This window comes from Phycodurus eques, chromosome 5 (assembly GCF_024500275.1).
Source record: "Phycodurus eques isolate BA_2022a chromosome 5, UOR_Pequ_1.1, whole genome shotgun sequence".
NCBI lineage: Eukaryota > Metazoa > Chordata > Actinopteri > Syngnathiformes > Syngnathidae > Phycodurus > Phycodurus eques.
This window is the reverse complement of record NC_084529.1, coordinates 3,757,951-3,776,337: the sequence shown is the minus strand read 5'-3', so window position 1 is coordinate 3,776,337 and position 18,387 is coordinate 3,757,951. Positions and strand designations below refer to the sequence as shown.

Below are 18,387 nucleotides of genomic sequence, written 5' to 3'. Positions count from 1 at the left end.
AATAATTTGGCAAACAAAATCAACGCCCCTGTACTTGTTAAACTAATTTCTTGCAATTGAAAAAAAAAAAAAAAAAAAACTCATTTTAGCATTTTTGTGATAAATTCAAATTTTGTGTGTGGGGGGGGATTTTTTTTTTTTCCTTAAAAAAATTGTAATCTGAAAAAACAAGAATACATTTATATCCGAAGGAAAAAAAAAAGTAACTTTTTTACGAGAATAAAGTTATAATGTTACAAGAATAAAGTCTAATAATAATAAATAGTCCGAATTGTATGAGAATAACATTTGAATTTTACAAGAATAATCTTCTTTTCATGAGAATGAAGTAATTCCACAGTAATAAAGTTTAAATTGTACGAGAATGATCGTAATGTCATGAGAATAGTCGTAGTTTTATGTAAATAATCTTTTTTTTTTCCTTTTATGACCTCCGAGGATTTGCTTCCCCCCCAGACCAAAACTGTTTTTTTCCCCAAGCATTGACTTTCATCAACTTCTGCACATATAGTACAAATACATTGGTTTTGTTTGTTTTTGTTTGTAGAGAATGTTTTGTTTTGTTTTTAAATTTGAAAATTTGCATTTGTAGCCCATAGTTAAAGTTTTCATTTTGTGGAAAAGATCGTCTTGTGGAAAAAAATAGAAAATGTTTCATATTTTGCACGCCCTTTTAGAATAATAATGTAGTGAGAAATGTTGTTTTCGTGGTTGCCTTTGGGCCCCACATGGAAGTAAAAACCGGGAAAATCTTCACACTCACTGACGAGCACCAACTTTCTTTGCTGCACCGTCAAGTGGAAATGTGGATTATCTTGAGTCACTTCTGCTTTCTGATTAGTTTATTGCGCATATCTGTTGCCGTGGCTCTGATTAGCGGATCAGATTTGAATTTTAAAAAAAATTCATTTATTCATTTATTGTTCTTCAGCTGGACAACGTGGACGAGCAGGCGGCGCAGATTCGCCGAGAGCTGGACGGACGATTGCAGCTGGTGGAGCGAATCGCCAGGGTGAGAAGCGGTCCGGTCACACATCTCGTTCCACTTTACACTGTACGGTAGAACCTCGATTTAACAGCTTTTGGAAGTAACGACCGGTCGGGGCGGTACGTATACAATAACGTACTGTACTGGACGTTTTAGGCCATGATCAAAATAAAAAATGAGAATTTTGTACTGTACAGTAATATGGGTTCATATGACCACAAAAAAAAGAAAAAAAAGAAAAAGTGCTTCAATATAACGGACAATGAACTGTAATGGCCGACACCCCACCATTAGTCTGTTAAATTGAGGTTCCACTGTACTTTATTTAAAATAGTTTGACATTAGCTCCAGACGCCAGATTCACGGATCACCGCAAAATTCGTTACCGTGTTGATCATGACAAGACGCACTGAAAAGTCTGAAGGATCGATTTGGGTATGAAAAAAATGTTTAAGCTGGTCTTTCCTGTTTAAAATGGTAAAAGAGGCAGAGTTCTCTGAAACTGAAAGAGTTGGCTTTAAAGCACTCAACGACGCCGGACGCTCTCTGAGACGAGCTTGTCGCGCAGGAGAGGAGATGGCCGGAGTTGGCGTCGCCCGACATGGGCGCCCTCTACGCCGAGGAGCTGCGCTCGTCCATTAACCTGCTGATGGCCAACCTGGAGAGCCTCCCCGTGTCCAAAGGCGGACCCGACTTCAAGCAGAAGCTCAAGCGCTCCTCCGTCAACAACTCCTTCCTGGACCTCGGCGACGAAGTCGAAGTGTTGTCCAAATCCGACGTGTTGCTCTCCTTCACGCTGGAGGTGAGTGCACATAAATGTTTGTTCGGCCACATCATTTGACGGTTTGAGGGCTTTACCGTACTCCAAACCAGTAAGCGAACTTTGTAATGAAAATTCAGCCCCTACAGCCAGTTTCATTAAGCAACATGACATTTGGGAGGCAGGTCGATGAGGAGTAGAGCCACAAAAAAAATTACAGGGTGGGGGGGAATTCAGCACCTGAGCACGGTTTGATTTAGCGACATGAATTTTGGGAGGCGTGTCTATCATGAGTGGAATTACAAAAAAAAAAATGTCTCAAGAAGCCACGCCTGTAACGACATAAGGAGTCTGTCGTTTTAGCCTTTAGCATGTTAGCTCGACAGAGCAACTTGTCAGCTTGCCAGCACCCCTAATAATATTTTCAAAGCCAATATCTCTCGACAGCGTGCAATTTTGCGGGCACGTCTGTCACGAGTAGACCCAGAAAGAAGTCTCAAGAAAAGACGATTGCCTTGAAGTGAGCATTTTTGGGTCATTTTGGCCGTTCCAAAGACAAACGAGTCCTATAGATTTTGTCCAAGCACGTCCAAAACTCCAGCGGATCTGCGCACGTGTGGGATGTGTTCAGGTGGTGATCGTGGAGGTCCAGGGGCTGAAGTCGGTGGCTCCCAACAAGATCGTGTACTGCACCATGGAAGTGGAAGGAGGCGAGAAACTGCAGACGGACCAGGCGGAGGCCTCCAGACCGCAGTGAGCAGTCGCAATTCTTTTATGTTACCGAGCGGAACATTTTGCACGTTTTTGGCGAAAGAAGCCGAGCGGCTTCTCAGCGTGACTGCGCTGTCTTGAATTGAAGCGACGCCTTCGTTTACTTGGCTTCATGCTGCCCGCCGCCAACATTTTTAGACACAGCAAACGAGTCTTTCCTCGTCACAATGAAGCCAAGCGACACATAGTCGTCGTCGTAGTTCCTCATTTTAGCGTTCCGGAGACTTTTAATCGTCTCATTATTATGATGATGATGATGATGATGATGATGATGCCTTTCTTTTCATTTTCCCATGGTGTGTCTTAAGGGTGGAAATAAATAAAGAGAGGAAAAACTTCCGCCATTGGGCTAATACTCCCTGCGCCCACTCTGACAATCAGAGCGCCACTGCCACCTGCTGTAGTGGACGTGCAATTACACTTGCTTCTAGTCTCGAACCTGAAGTTCCTGGCAAACATTTTGCATGCCAGGTGACTTTCCTTTGTTGTCGGTTTGCGTGTCCCTCTTGTGGTACACTCGTGTGCTTGCTTGCTTTCCACTTCAGTTTGAAATATTGTGTCTGAAATGTTCACAACTCAGTCATTTTGACTTTTTCTTGAGAATCTCAAACAAGTAGAACCTAACCCATTTGCGTCGATGCAGAAACACGTTCGAAGATCTCGTTGCTCTAAAGATCCTCAGTGGAAATGCGTTGGCGCATTCACCGCATTTAATGAAGCTCCGCGTCCTCTCTTCACCTTTTCGGGTCTACGTCGGTTCGTTCAAGCGCAGCGTCCCACCGGGGGGAGACCCCGGGGACGAACCCCGGGCACGCCGGAGAGACTACGTCTTTCGGGTGGCCCGGGAACGCCTCGGGATCTCCCCGGAAGAGCTGGAGGAAGTGGCTGGGGAAGGGCAAGTCTGGGCGTCCCTGCTAAAGCTACTGCCCCCGCGACCCGACCTCGGATAAGCGGTAGAAAATGTTATGGATGGACATAGATGTCATGTGTCAGTATCGTAGACCCCTTTCATCCAGTGTGTCTGCTTACTCAAGCATTTTGGGGGTTAAAACATGGGCGTCAACGTCCGTCCTTTTCACGGTCCAGCCCTGTCTCCCGCGAACGTTTTCTGCCCCCAGGTCGGCGTTGCTGAGGGTCTTTTGTGTGTTTCAGGTGGGCGACGCAGGGCGACTTCTGCACGACGCACCCTCTGCCCTCCGTCAAAGTCAAACTTTTCATGGAGAGCACTGGCGTTCTGGCCCTGGAAGACAAGGAGCTGGGTCGAGTGAGTCCGGTTGAGGATTTTTGAGCTTTTGGAGACGCCCCGTCTACTCTAACGGACGTCTGGGTCACCCCCTTCAGGTGGTCCTGCGCCCCACCACCAACGGGCCCAAGCAGGCCGAGTTCCACCGCATGGTGGTCCCCAAGAACAGCCAGGACACGGAGCTGAAGATCAAACTGGCCGTGCGCATGGACAAACCGCCCAACATGAAGCACAGCGGGTGAGTTGGCGAACGAGCCCTCAAAGAACCCACGTGAGCTCCATACCCCGAGTCCTCAACTAGTAAGTAAGGAAGTGCCCGCTCCTCCCACCCCCAAACTGAAAAAAGGTTCACTATATATCAGACAGCACACCACCCACTCATCAACAAAATGAAAAGGAGTCAAATTGTCGTGGTGCAAGACAAATTTGGTCTGACGACTGGCGTCAAATCTTGCCATATCTCGGTCAGACAGTGGCGACACGACGCCACGTTTACTCCGATAGCACCGTATCCCGTCTTTTGCCATCACTGGGCTTCAACTTGTCAAATCAAACACTGTCGTAGAGGCGGAACCGGAAAACGTGACGCCGGTCAACGCGACCGGTTACGCTCGTTACCACGGCGACGGCAACAACAATGGGCCGCGCCGACGTATTGTGCGCGTGTGTGTGCGGGTGGGGCGCAAAATGAGAATAAGCGTGCGGCGCTCGGGAGAGGACGTTCATTCAAGGATCGCATGAGGCATGTTCACGTACTTTGAATACGATACGGCTCGCAAGCAGGCAAGAGACCGTCATGTAGCCCAGCAAGCTAGCGCTAGCACTAACGCTTGTACGTAAATATGCCGCCGTTCTGCGGAATCGTGCTCGAAAGCTTCGGTCAACATTGGTTTGTGCGCGTGAATAAATGTTAACAACGGTGAAGCGCGGGAGCCGATGCGCCGGTCACAATACGCAATCCTATTGGTCGACGCTGTGCGCTGTGGTTGATATGTCACACTACACAGACGATATCCCGCAAAATTGAACTTGACAGACTTTTCATTTTGGTGTCATCGGGCCAATTCGTCGGTCGTGGATTAAGTCGCACTGCAAGACGTTTTGTCGTTCCGGACAAAATATGTCGGGCCTGATCTGGGAAATTGCGATCGCTAATCGAGCCCAAAATCCTGTATTCTGATCGAGGCATTAGCAACCCTATCTAGCGCGCACAATTTCCCAGTTCCCGCCCGACATAAAAATAAAAAATTGTATTTGTTAAAAAATATTTGTTAATGAAATGAACAGTTCAATTTTTATTACATTTTTTATGAGGCATTAGAATTCTGACAAAAATATTTCTCAAGGTAAAATAGATGATAATATATAATTACACAATCATTTTACAAAATATTCAAATGAACACTAAAGTTTTTTAAAAGTCTTTTTCTGAGGCATTAACACTGATTTAAAATGTTTTTTTTAATTTTATTATTATAAAACTTCAAGTTAGATTGACCTTTTATGAGGTACGTTAATGTTTTTGACTTTTTTTGTTTATCTAAAGCATAGCTGGAATTAAGTAGGTATTTTTTTTTTTTAATTTATATTCACAAAATATAAGTAAAATCTCTATTTTGGATCTAAATGAAATAACCAAAATGTATGTCATGAATGAAACGAACCAATACATAAATAGATTCAAGCGCGCCGATTCAGACTTGGCTGTTCACTGTATTTTCCACAAGATGGCAGCAAGATATTGTTTTGAAAACTGAAAACAAATTTAAGTGGACTTTTGCGTGTGCGCGTGTGCGTGTACTTGGTTGTGTTTCTGGGCCTTCAACGTCCTCCGTTGTCATGACGACGCCAACTTGATATCAACGGTTCCCAGGTGGCTCTCAGTGAAATTAAAAGAGGAATTGCCAGATGGAAGCAATCATTTTTTTCTTGCGTTCACTTCCATTGAATGTGATTTTTTTTTTTTTTGGGTGTGTTTTTAAATTTGGTGATGTTTCCAGATGTAATTGACGCAGGTGGCAGCCGGCGCGTGTTTAAAAGTCGCTTTGTGCCGACGTCACTCACTCCCCCCCCCCCCCCCCCCCCCCGTTTCTTTTTGTGTGCTTTTGTCTGGTTTCGAAAGTCAAGTAGATTTGTCGCTTTCTCATCTCGCGTTTGTAAGAAAAGAGAAGAGAAACACACGGTTGCCACGACAATGCGGCGGCTGGCTTCTCAATCGGTACATGTTTCATATTTTGTTCATTATTTGATCTAATGAAATGATTGGTCAATTGGTTTATTGTTAAGAATACAACAATTACAATGATTTGAATTTCATGAGTTCACATTTCTACAAAAATAGGGTTTTGTGTTACGAGATCTTGGATTTCAATTGTTTTCGTTTGTCCTAAAAAGACAAGCATGCGAATTTATTTTTACAATTTTATTTTAAAGGCAGTTAATAGCTATTTTGTAATAAATTAACCAGATTTCCCGACTTGAAAAACAGGTTTTTATTTTTAGCTGTGCAATTTTCAAAAATCATTGAATTTTGTGAGGTATTAAGAAAAAATATTTTTTATGTTATGTTTTTTTTGGGGGGGAATTTTACTTTTATATTAAAAATACATTTAAAAATGTATTTTTAATGTATTTTTAGGACTATTATAATCAAAAAATTATTTCCTCTTAGACTTTTTTTTTTTTTTTTTTACATTGTTAAAAAAAAAACATGGACTTGCACAGGGTACGAAACTGTTTTTTTCTGAATAGATTTTTCTTTATAACTTTGGAAGAACGCTGCGTCGTCGCGCAGATATTCAGAGATCCAACATTTATTTAATTTTTTTGGATTCACGTCCCTTTCCAGGAGAAACTCGGACTTCCGAGAGTCGCGCAGTTCATTGCAGTTGTTTTTAAAAATTCGGAATGAATTAATGAACCTGCACACACACAAAAAAAGATGTTGGCTATGTTAAAGGTTTGTGTGTGTCTGCTATGCGGTGAAATGATTAACTTGGAGTGGCTGAAGAGCTGACACGTGTTGACCCGCTTTGCGCTGCGGCCTCGACTGCCAACCTTTTCTTCTTTTTTTCCTCATTTTTTTTCTCTCCTCTCCTTCTTTTTTTTTCTGCTTTTCTTCTTTTCTTCTTTTTTCACCGTTTGATTGATTTTCTCTCTCGCCGCCGATAGCTTTTCCCAAAGAACCGTTCCGCATGCGGAAATTCATTTCAATGCGGTACATTAACGTTACCAGCTTGCTTGTGCTTGCGTGAAAGTAAAAGACATTCTTGAGGAAATCGTGAAACGGTGTCTGGAGGGGGGGGGAAAAAAAAAAAAAAAAAAAAAAAAAAGAGTATCAAAAGGAGGAAATGTGAGAGTGAAGATCCTGAAAAGGTCTCAGGTTTGTGGTTTCAACATTTAGATTAAAACTATTGGATTGTTTTTACTGGGGGGGGGGGCTCCATACTGTTTCATTTCATCAGGTATATTCAAAATGAAATCGAAACTAAATGATTGAAATGTTACAACGTATTACAAAATATATATACATTTTTAATTACCTTGAACTTTTGTATTGCTATTTGTATTTTTGTTTTAAATGAAATACTATTGAATGGTTACCATGTCGTAAAATGTACGCATGTTAAAAAAGGATACGAGAAAAAAAATGCGATTGCTCATTGAAAATATGCAGAAAACAAAACGATCAACACAAGATAAACTTGACAAATGAGAACTACAAAACATTCAAAAATCAAAGCAATAATAAACAAAGGAATGTACAATGTACCGGTATAATAGTCATAATTTATGATCATATATATTTGATTTTAAGACTCTTAAACTAGCCGGTTTATGTGAAGGAGTATTGACATTAAAGTACTAAACAAATCATATGCAGTATATTCTAAGTATCAACAAAAATATTATTCCTCCCCAAAAATATGACGTGCCGCCTAATATAAATATGAATTATGCTATTACTATTGTCGTATTATTTCCAAATAGGTGTTAAGGAGGGTTTCGAATGAACACATTTATTATTATTGAATCAGGTGCGGCAACTGCGAACCGATTGCCTCCGCGCAGGTGATTTTGAATCGACATTGATTCGTACGTACATGGTGGTGTCCTGCACATCGATCATACTGGACTTTGCTGGTTATGTTGGTTTTGCGACGGAAGACGGTAGTGTTTATTGAATAATAGCAATAAGTCTTGTTGAGTAGTCGCCGTATGAAACATTGTGATAAATGCAAGTTATTTGTCTCTTTAGGTATTTGTACGCGCTGGGACATCGCGTGTGGAAATGCTGGAAAAGGAGGTACTTTGTTCTGGTGCAGGTAAGTACACGTACGGCGAGTATTTCCCTCGCGGCTCACGGCGACCTGGCTGGCGCGACGGGGTCAGTTAGCATCCGGCGCCCGGTTTTGAGCCGCCGCGTGGTTTTTGTGCGGGCAGGTGAGCCAGTACACGTTCGCCATGTGCAGCTACCGAGAGAAGAAGGCCGAACCTCGGGAGCTGATGCAGCTGGAAGGCTACACGGTGGACTACTGCCACCCGCAGCCAGGTAACCGGACTAACCCGCCCGCCCCCCCCCCGAAGGTGGAAGAAACGGAGCGAGGGGAGGTACTGCGATGCCCCGGCACGTGGGCAAGGAGAGCCACGGGGCAAACAGTCAAACGCACAAATTCAGAATGAAAACACTCGCAAGGAGCCGCTGGAGGCCGCAACTCTCGGCCGGACGCTCACGCGCCGACGAACCGGCCGAACCGACCGCAGCAGCTCCTGATGTCGCTCGCTCGGCCGCGCCCCTTAAAGGCACACGTCTGACGCGCAAATACGACGAATAACGCAACAACAATTCAAACATCTCAAATGATTTGATTGCAAAATAGGTCAAAGTAAACTGTGCCCCAAAGCTTTCTCCGCACGGAAGTGTCACGGAATATAAATTGGAATCCTTTATATTTGACTTTCAATTGCATTAAAAGGGAATTTGAATTTGTTTTCATCTGAATCGTTGGATTGACAAACGGAATCTGAATAATAATAATAATAATAATCATAATATTTGGGCATGTGGAACTTGTGGGATCCGTGGAAGTCCTGGAATCCAAATCTTTCAAGACAAAAATTCCAAAATACGAATCGGCAGCCTTCGCGTGTACTCGATACAGTAAAAGAAGGGCCGATATCGGCCTCAGACCGATACCCGGTACTTGCCCGTTGTACACAAAGTAATTACACTTTTTAAAACCAGTTTATTTCGCTACGTGATCTTTTGTTTTATTGTTTGAATACTATACAGTGCAATTTTGGTTTATCAAAAGTACCCAACACAATTATTATTATTATTTTTTTTTTGGGGTACGGAATAATTCGATTTCAGTTCATTTCAATGGGGAAATGGATTTGGTATACGGGTACATCACAATAAATGAGAATATGGTGAAAGTCCATTTCTTGCAGTAATCATACGATTCTTTGGGGAAATACTTTTCAGCTGCCTAATAAATCGTTTTCCGTTTGTTCGGTAATATTCTAGTTTGGAGAGATGCTGAATTTGTAGTCTTTGCTAGCCGCAAGCTATAATCATCAAAATGATGCATACATTGTATGTGGCGCCCGTGTATAAAACGCTTTTTCCTTTTTGAATTGAACTACCTCACTAAATGAAGCAGTTGCCGCCATTCTAATTGACGGAGATGCGCCGACACAGTACGAGTAGATGGAGCCGGGTCGCGGACTGGAGACGAGTTGAGAGCGGCACGTGCCGCCTGTGCGCTTTTGTCCGTTCTCAGGCCTGCAGGGGGGCCGCGTGTTCTTCAACGCGGTGCGCGAGGGCGACCTGGTGGTGTTTGCCTGCGACGACGAGCAGGACCGCCTCCTGTGGGTGCAGGCCGCGTACCGCGCCACCGGGCAGTCCTACAAGCCCGCGCCGCCCCCCCAAAGCAAGAACGCCAACAGCTGCGGGCCCGCCGCCAGACGCCAGCCCGCCTCGCCCACCGCCGGTAAGTGGCTCCGTTTGGGATTTGTGGCGGCAGGCTTTCGTTTCGCGACACTCGCCGACATTGTTTTCGCTCGACATTTTTGTTCGGGTGTGCTCTGGGGAATTTCGAGTCATGATGTTGATTTCTACTGGGCAACGCTGGAGATGATTCTGATGAAATGGCGAGGCCGGAGGAGCAGTCCAATGGCGGTCAGCATGTGATGTGGATGCTGTTTGCCAAACTTCCAATAATAATCATTTATACATTTGATTGATTTTTTTTTTTTTTTTTTTTTTTTTTAAATTCTACATCGCATACCCCAACTTTTTGATTTGTTTGATTTTCACTCTTGATTGCTCGCGATTGTTACCATCGAAAATGTGCAACGTGCCCGATTGGGCGAGCAATCTCCTCGCAGCGACGAATCGACCCGACGACAGGCGAGTAGCTCGCCGTTCTCTGGCGGCGGGTCGCTATGGTAACCACATGGCTGTCGGTACGTGCGCCGAGGTGGAAATAAGTGGAGCGCGACGCTGCAAATGTTTCCTACTTGGGCGTTCGGCTGTTTTTGTTTTTCTCGAAGACCGCTCCTTACGTCTCGCGTAACGGTCTGGATTGATAGCTTGATAAAAATTGTGAGTTGCGCAATTGACGTGCGGACACTAGTGCACAAATGATCCCGACGACTCATTCAAGCCGTTACACTCGTGTCTTCGCACGATCCTAATAACCGTAAAGACTCGCCATAGTTCCCACGCTTTTCACAATTCCTACAGAAATATCAGCATTTATGTTGCCGTCTGCTATTGTGCGAATGCAAAATGGCTGCCACATCGCAGACCCCTCCGGTGCATCGCAACATCGTCACGAGGCTCTCCGGCGGCGTTAACGCGAAAGACGTCGTGCCGAAACATCTTCGACATTCATTTCGGACAGCTGAGGGTCGAGAGCTTGTGGAAAGAGAAGTTTGACAATTTTTTTTCTTCTCACCAACAACGATGACCTTTTGATTAACGAACAACGGCCGATAACGTCCAACTGCTCAGCATTCGTCAAATAGCTCTGAACGAGCGTGTGCGCTTGCGGTCAAGTCGCGCTAATCAGCGCTTGCGTTGGCGACCGCTCGCTCACCTTGGACAGTCAAACGGCAGGAAATGCGTGTGTGTGTAAAGCTAATGAGCCGGAGCGCGCACACTTGACACACGCGACCCGTCTTCTTTTGTTTGTCTGGTAATGAAGCCGTTTTCCACGTTTAGATTGTCACGGCGCAAATCATCACCCTAACATAAACCGTGTATGCCCCCCCCCCCCACCCATTCCGTTGAACTCTCGCCAAGGTTTCAAGTGGCGTAAAAAGCAATCTTTTAATTAAACGTTTTTAAATCGTCGATTGTTCACGGGAAAACCAATTTGGGCACCTGTAACGCTCTTCAGGCTTATCGGCGAAACGACATTTTTGACCTTTTGTGGAGTTCATTTGCCGCAAGACTTTGACCTATGTTTGACCCCGGAAATGTCCAAAAGAGCCTAAATGGCCCCTTCGAAGCAAAATGGCCGACTTCCTTCAGGCGTATCTTCCTGAGACTTTTTTGTTCTGGCGATACGCACGTCTACCGAATTTCATGTCGCTTCGGGGCCAGAGTTTTCGCCGGAATAAGCGAGCCGACAAAATGTTGATCTTTTTCTCATCTTCTTTTTCCTGTCCGCCTTCTAAACACTTCTTTTTGCTTTTCGGCCCAATTTCCCTGGAAACGTTTCGAGAGCTTGCTTCTCTTAAAACTGTTCAAATCCTCCGAATCTTCTCTGATTTCGCTCGTCCTCCGTGAAAGCGGAACTGCTGATCCGAAAAAGACGTTTGCCGACATCTGCTTTGACTTTGGAGAACAATGATCAACAATTTAGCTCCATTTTCTTGCTGATGTTACAGACCGGAGCAGTTTCGAAATCAGAATCCATTTGAAGTACCTTTGCGCATTTTCTGCACCGTAAGTTTGAAATATTGTCCTGAGAAATATTTTTCGTCCAATGAAGCCCCGAAAGAATTGACAGATTCTTCGATTATTAACATGATTTTGTTGCAGCGCTGGCCGAATTTGCCTCGTAAACGAAGCTGAGCTCACCCGATGACGTTTATTTGGCGCGACGTTTGCGAACGTCTGAGTCTTCAGGATCCTCCGCGCCGGATGCCAAAGCTTCCGTGGAAAGGCGTCTTCTCGGCTTTTCCGCCGCGACGTCCGCCAGCTGCGTCTTTGCGCTACTTAAACGGTTTTCCGCCAAACTGCCGTTCGTCTCCGGGAGCGGACCCGTCCGTCCCGGTCTTCGTCTCGGCGCCGCCGGGCCGATCGGCTCTCATCTCTCGCACCGCCGCTCCCGCGAGTGAAAGGTCGCGCATCGATAAGCTGCCGTCGGCCTCGGCCGCCGCTTGTCACATGGATGTGACCGTCGCCGTGACGACCGGCGCGCACGGGATGGAGATGGGGAGACGAGCGCGCTAAACTGAACCGTCACACCTCTTCACGCGCCGTCTTCGTGACATGTTTCATATTTGTCATCGGCATACGCCCTCATAAGAAAAGCTCTCTCCATTTTTTCTTTTTTTCTTTTTTTTTTGGCTGCAATCTGAGTTCTGATTTTAATTGATTTTATTTTAATAGTACTATTCAAAACAAGTTTAGTTTTTGGTGGATTTATTCCCCCCCCCCCCCCCCACTTCCGGGGATTTTCTTTACAGTGAAGAAAAACCATTGACGTTGTACTTATCCGCAAAACGAGACAAACTTTCACTTCTCCTAAAAACAAAACTAGTTTTTGCGGTTGCAGTTTCCTGAAATATAAAATAAAAAACTGTTTAAAGAAAAAATAATATATATATATATATATATATATATATATATATATTAATACTGCGCTTTCCTAAAAAGAAGACAAACTGTTGACATTGTACTTTGCTAAAAAGAAGACAACTTATTGCTGATGTACTTTTTTTTTTTATAAAGGCAAACTAAGTTACAGTTTCTGAAACGCAAAGGTTGAAGCTGTGTTACTGAATATATTGAGTCTATTTTTGCATTTTGTTTTTTTACATAGCATAATAATTTGCAACGTTCAAAATGTTGCCGTTGCACTTGTCCGATTCGATTGTTTCGTCAAAAGCAAACATTTGCCGCAAAGGCCACTCTCCACGATAGAGCGGCGGCGCCAACCGCCGCCTCCGAATTCCATTTCGCGGGCCAAACAGCAGAATTGGCTGAATCGTATTTTTTGAACGTCTTCACAAAACAAAACTAACACGACAAATTCAAGAAGAGTCCGGTTGCCTTGATTCAACCTTTGCGGATTACCATCATCTGGACACACAAATCTTTAGGAAGCACTTTGTTATTTTGAATGATAGTATGACAGTAGGTTAAAAATGGCATCGGCAGTTATGCTCGTCGGCTAACGCTATGCAGGGAAAAGCCAGTAAAAAAAAATTCACGCGGCACTAAAATGTAAGACTTTCTTGTTTGTTGCAGTTTTCCAGTAAATGTGCGGAGCGGTTGCCTCGCCTTGAGCTTGGCGGAGGTAATGACGAGCCGTCGGGCCGGCCGCTAATCAATAACTTTCTAAGACTTTGACCTTGCCATAGCCTGGAGTTGCGTCCGTCCCACTTTAATTGTTCTCGGGCGCCTCCGAACGCCGCCGACGTGGCGAGTGCGGAAAGCCGCAGACAATGTGGACCAAAAGGCGCCATCTGGGCCACGAGCGCGCAACCCCCCCCGCCGTCCTCATCACGCACACCGGATAATAGCTGAAAGTTGAAGTTGACAGGCATCGGCAGCGTCAATCAATACCGGGCCCCCTCGCACCCCCGCTTTGTTTGGCGGCAGCGCAGCGGCGATCCATATTTCTTTGTCTCTTGCGTCTTTTTCTCGGCTCGCTCAAATGGTCGCGATCCCGACGACGTAGCGCGACCTACATCGGAACTGGAAAGGAACGGCCCCCCGATCCTCGCCGTAGGGGCGCGGGGGGCGAGGCAAAACGAGTTGATTGTGGAAATTTCACTTTTGCCGGCGGACAAAAGATGCAAAGACTTCAATTCCGTTGTTTCTCTCTTTCAAAGCCAAAGTTGATCAAAGACGCCCGATAAAAAGACAGAACAATCCCAGATCGCCTTCTTTATCCCTATTTTCAATTATACAAAACGGTGTACAATAAAAGAGATGACATTCCACGACAGAAAGCTTGAGCTGATTTTCATTCAAACACTGCTAAAAAAAAAAAAAAAAAAATTGTAGTCATATCCAAATGTAGTTATACAGAGAAGAAGGAAAAAAACGTACACAACTACTTGACAATGTCTTATGAATGAGGATGTTAAAAAAAAAAATATTAAACATAACACCTTCAACAGAGTATTCCAAAATAAAGCACCAATGTACAAATTTGATGTAAAATTTCACCAAAGGGATCAAATACAAACATCCTGATTAGGATTTGAACAACATCGTTTTTTTAAGCATAATGTATTTAAAAAGCTGTATTATTTTTTTACATTTTATTTTCACTCCATTTTGAAACGATTTTTTTTTTTTTTTGAAAAATATCCCCTCGAACTGAGTTTTAGCAAATGTTTCTTTTTCAGAAACCTGAATGCAAAATATGAAAAAAAGCTTCCTCAATCAGAATTTTGAATTTTTATTATTATTTTTGTATTATTATTATTTTTCTTTATGATTTAAATGACGTATGTAATACAGTATTGCAGTGGTCCCCTTTCTTTTTTGTTATTTTCATTTGCTTTCCCATAAAATTATATATATTTTTAAAGTCATGCTATTAAAAAAAACATTTTTAAGGGGGTGGGGTTGAGGGGGATTTCTCATGTTAAGTAAAAAAAAAAAAAAATATATATATATTAGTACAGAATAGTTTTTCTAATTCACAGTCTATGTCATGTTTAGTTTAGTTATTCTAATTCACAATCTATATAATTTTTTGCATTAATTTAAAAAAAATGACATCATGATTTCCACAGATTTGTTCATTTATTTAATGTTGTCTTACATTTATTACATTTTAAAAAGATGCTATGGGCACCCTGTATTTAAATTTTTAAATGTTGCTTTTTAAGAAAAGGTCAAGGCAAAGCATGGGGAAAAAAAGAACATCCTCAAAAAGAATTTCAAATTTTGATTTGTTTGAGGTATTTTTCTTTTCTTTTTGACTTTTTTTTTTTTTTAAATAGAATGTACTGTTCCTTTTTTTATTATTTAAAGAAAGTCCTTGTTTTTGTTTTTTTCCCTTTCATTTTGAATTATTCCCCAAAAAAATTCAAGAAAAATAAGACTTTTTTTTTTTTTTTTTTAAATAGCCTGGGGAAAAAAATTCAGGTTAGTTTGAGGAATTGTTTTGATGCCATTCATATGTCATTTGTTACCGTTTTATTTGTGCATTTTACATTCTAATAGAAAAACCTTTATATGGTCAATGTATTCCATATTCTAAAATGGTTTCATGTGCAGAAAAAAAAAAAACTATTTGGCGAGAAAAGCATTTTTATTTTATTTTTTAATCAAAGCTACTGTATTCTAATGGTTTTCTTAACATGAGAAATGTTATGAATTTATGGCGGTGTGTATTCTTCCAAAAATTATAAACATTGATTATGACATTCTTTTGATTGATTTGGTTTCATGCTTTATTTCTACGTTTTGATTTAGGAAAGGACGCCTTTTAAGGAATAGGAAATACTTCCAATTTTCAAATCGGTTTAATTTGACTGTAAGATTTTGCGGAGGGACGATAAGAAACCTGCAGCGGGCCGCAAACGGGCCCCGCGTTGGACTAACCGATGCAAAGTGACCTACATCGGAATCGGACGGGAGCCCCCTCCGCCCCCCCCCCCCCCTTGCCTCGCCATCGGGCACGGCAGGCGAAAAAAGCAGATGAGTAGCTGATTGTGGAAATTTCACTTTTGCTGTCTTTTTCTCGTGCGTGGGACAAAAGCCACAAAGATGGCAAATGTGTGTATGAGCGTGAAGAGGTGGCGGGCGAGGGAGGGAGGGGCCAGCACATGTCTGACGGGGGCTTCTTCCTCTTTCATAAAAACAAAAAAAAAATGGCAGCGTTGCGAAAGAAAAAGCCAGCCGCGGGCGCGGCGCCCTCGTGGCTCCTCTTTGCGTCTTTTGTGCCGCTCGCCCGCTTGCCGTCCCCGAGCGCCGTCCCGCGCCCAGTGTTCGGCTTTTGACCGGGCGCGGCCATTAACGGGGAGGCCCGAAAGGACTGGAAATGAACCCGGACGGCCTTCGCCGAGACGAGACGGCGTTTTGCTTTTTTTTTTGTCATTGTGTTGCTCCGACGCGCTCCGGGCTACGCTCGCGCTCATCTCAATGCTCCACTTTTGCGCTCAAATCCTCCTCCTTTTACTCTTAAACTTTATACCGAGCACCACCGAACGCTCAATATTGTCTACTTCATCTTACAATTCAATACAACTCTTACAATTGACTTGGACATTTTTATCTTTACAAATTAAGCTTTTTTTTTTTTTTTTTCCCCAAAACGTTGCAATTATTATTATTATTGCATGGCTATCATATACCGTAAACAGCAGCGACCCAAATTGATGTGCAATCGTTGGTTTGTGCCCCAAAAACAACAACAAAATTGCTCATTTTTACAGCGCGCTTGATTTAAAGTGGTACGAACACGGCGCCGACCGGCCGTGCGCATCCACGTTCGCGGTCACGCCGACACCGCCGCCGTGACAAAAAACTTAGAATTCCCTGCAAAAGCTAACGCCTGTTTCACATCATCCGCCCGAACCGCCACGAGCGATTCAGTTCATAAAACGACGAGCCGATAAAAGCCGTTGATGCCGCTTCCTTCTGCGACGAAGCATTACAGCGATCGATTTGAACCAATCCAACCTACTCAAATGTACCTAACCTTGCTATTTTCACTCATTGTCTAGAAAACAAATAAACAAGGTTTTCAATAACTGAATGTGGCATTATTGATATTGATATGGTAACCGATCGCAATACGACACATTGCGATATCACTCGACGCAAACGAACGGAATACAGCCAGTTTCCTTTCTTGACCTTTAAAGTCGTAACGTTGTGCAAGCTTGCGTTTAAGAGAGGAAACGTGTTCCATAATTAGTTGAGGGACAGGAAGCGTGTCGTTCTGGCCACGTTCTCCTCCGTAAACAAAAACGGTGCACCTCCGTCTCTGGCCAACGCAAGTCGTGGCGAGCCGGACGCGTTTGAAAACGTTGCACTTTCTCATTCGCGGGCAAACTATCGATGGGGTACTTCCTAAGAATGAAGAAAAACTATTGAACTTCCAAAATGAAGGCAGACAACTCGTGCAAAAAACAAATATTGACGTTGCGCTTTCCTAAAAGAGGACTAATGATTGACTCGCACTTTCCGAAAAAGAAGAAAAACTCTTGATTTTGTTCTTTCTTTAAAAGAAGGAGAAATATTGAAGTTATACTTTCCTAAAATTACGGCAGACTGTTGATGTTGCACTTTCTGAAAAAAGAAGACAAGCTTTTAAGGTTACATTTTTCTTTAAAAAAAAAAAAAAAAAGATTGAAGCTGTTATATGTTGAGTCTGTCGGTGTTTTTAGAGCACAATAATTGGCGATGTTCAAACTGTTACTGTCGGCACGTGTGCGCGTCGCTCGTTTCCGAAAAAGAAGACAAACGGACGATTTCGGAGTAAGAAAAGATTCACCCTGTTACACAGCACAAGTCCGTTGTTGTTTTTAGGTATTTAGTACGAGGTAAGAACAAATACGGGAATACAGGGCCTGGTTTTTAGAGACACTCTGCATTTTGAGGATTTTTTTTCAAAATGATCATTTTATTATTTTTTTGGGGGCAGGTCTGGATCCGTGCGAGCGGCAGGGCGTGGAGGAGCCGGCGGCGGCGGCCCCGTGTCGTTTCGACCACGCGCGCCTCTTCGCCGTTTTGCAGAAGCAAACGCTGCAGCACCGCATGAACGACTCCTTCTCCTGCCTGGTATGCCGCACACAAAAACACGGAAGTGTCCTTCCCCAAAAAAAAAAGAAAATCACATTTTATACTAGAAGATTGTGTACAATTGTAAGACAATACATTGGAAGTGAAAAAAGCAAAATGGCAGTTTGGTCGTCCCATCTTTTCACGTGAGCACTTTTAACAAAATCAAGTGAAGAAATAGTCCTCGTCGTCTTTGATAAAAAGCCCAAATAATGCTTTACTCGCATTCCTGAACTGAAAAGAAAAAACATGTTTTTTTTTTTGTAATCAAAAGAGTCTGCATTAAAGCACTTTATTGCCGCTGGAGCAAACAATTGAATTCAACTCGACGATCGTTTCACATTAATCGCACTCGAATGGACTATTTTACACAAGAAGTTCCGTCCATCCATTTTCTGTTTTCATTTATTTTTCTTTTTTTAGTGTAACAGCATGAGTTTGTCTTCTTTTTAGGAAAGTCAAATCAATAGTTTGTTGCCTTTTTTTTTTTTTTTTTTTTTTTTTTTAATAAAGGGAAGTGCCACAGAAGTAGTTTCTGTTTTTGGGAAGGGCAACATCAACAGTTTTTCTTTTTTTTTCGGAAAGCGCCTGGCATCGAACTCCTTCGTCGCGCCGCTCATGGCGCACGTCCGACT

At 43.1% G+C, this 18,387-nt stretch overlaps 1 protein-coding gene across 3 annotated transcripts in view; it reads left to right on the top strand.

Moving 5' to 3' along the window:
• cadps2 (Ca++-dependent secretion activator 2) overlaps positions 1-18,387 on the top strand; it is an 82,164-nt gene that overhangs the window by 18,014 nt on the left and 45,763 nt on the right. For all 3 annotated transcript variants that reach the window (XM_061676995.1, XM_061676993.1, XM_061676994.1), the window contains exons 4-12: positions 932-1,012; positions 1,557-1,790; positions 2,380-2,501; positions 3,672-3,783; positions 3,861-4,000; positions 8,021-8,087; positions 8,206-8,314; positions 9,549-9,758; positions 17,616-17,752. In XM_061676995.1, the coding sequence (XP_061532979.1) occupies positions 932-1,012; positions 1,557-1,790; positions 2,380-2,501; positions 3,672-3,783; positions 3,861-4,000; positions 8,021-8,087; positions 8,206-8,314; positions 9,549-9,758; positions 17,616-17,752 (1,212 nt within the window). The remainder of the gene's footprint in view (positions 1-931; positions 1,013-1,556; positions 1,791-2,379; positions 2,502-3,671; positions 3,784-3,860; positions 4,001-8,020; positions 8,088-8,205; positions 8,315-9,548; positions 9,759-17,615; positions 17,753-18,387) is intronic.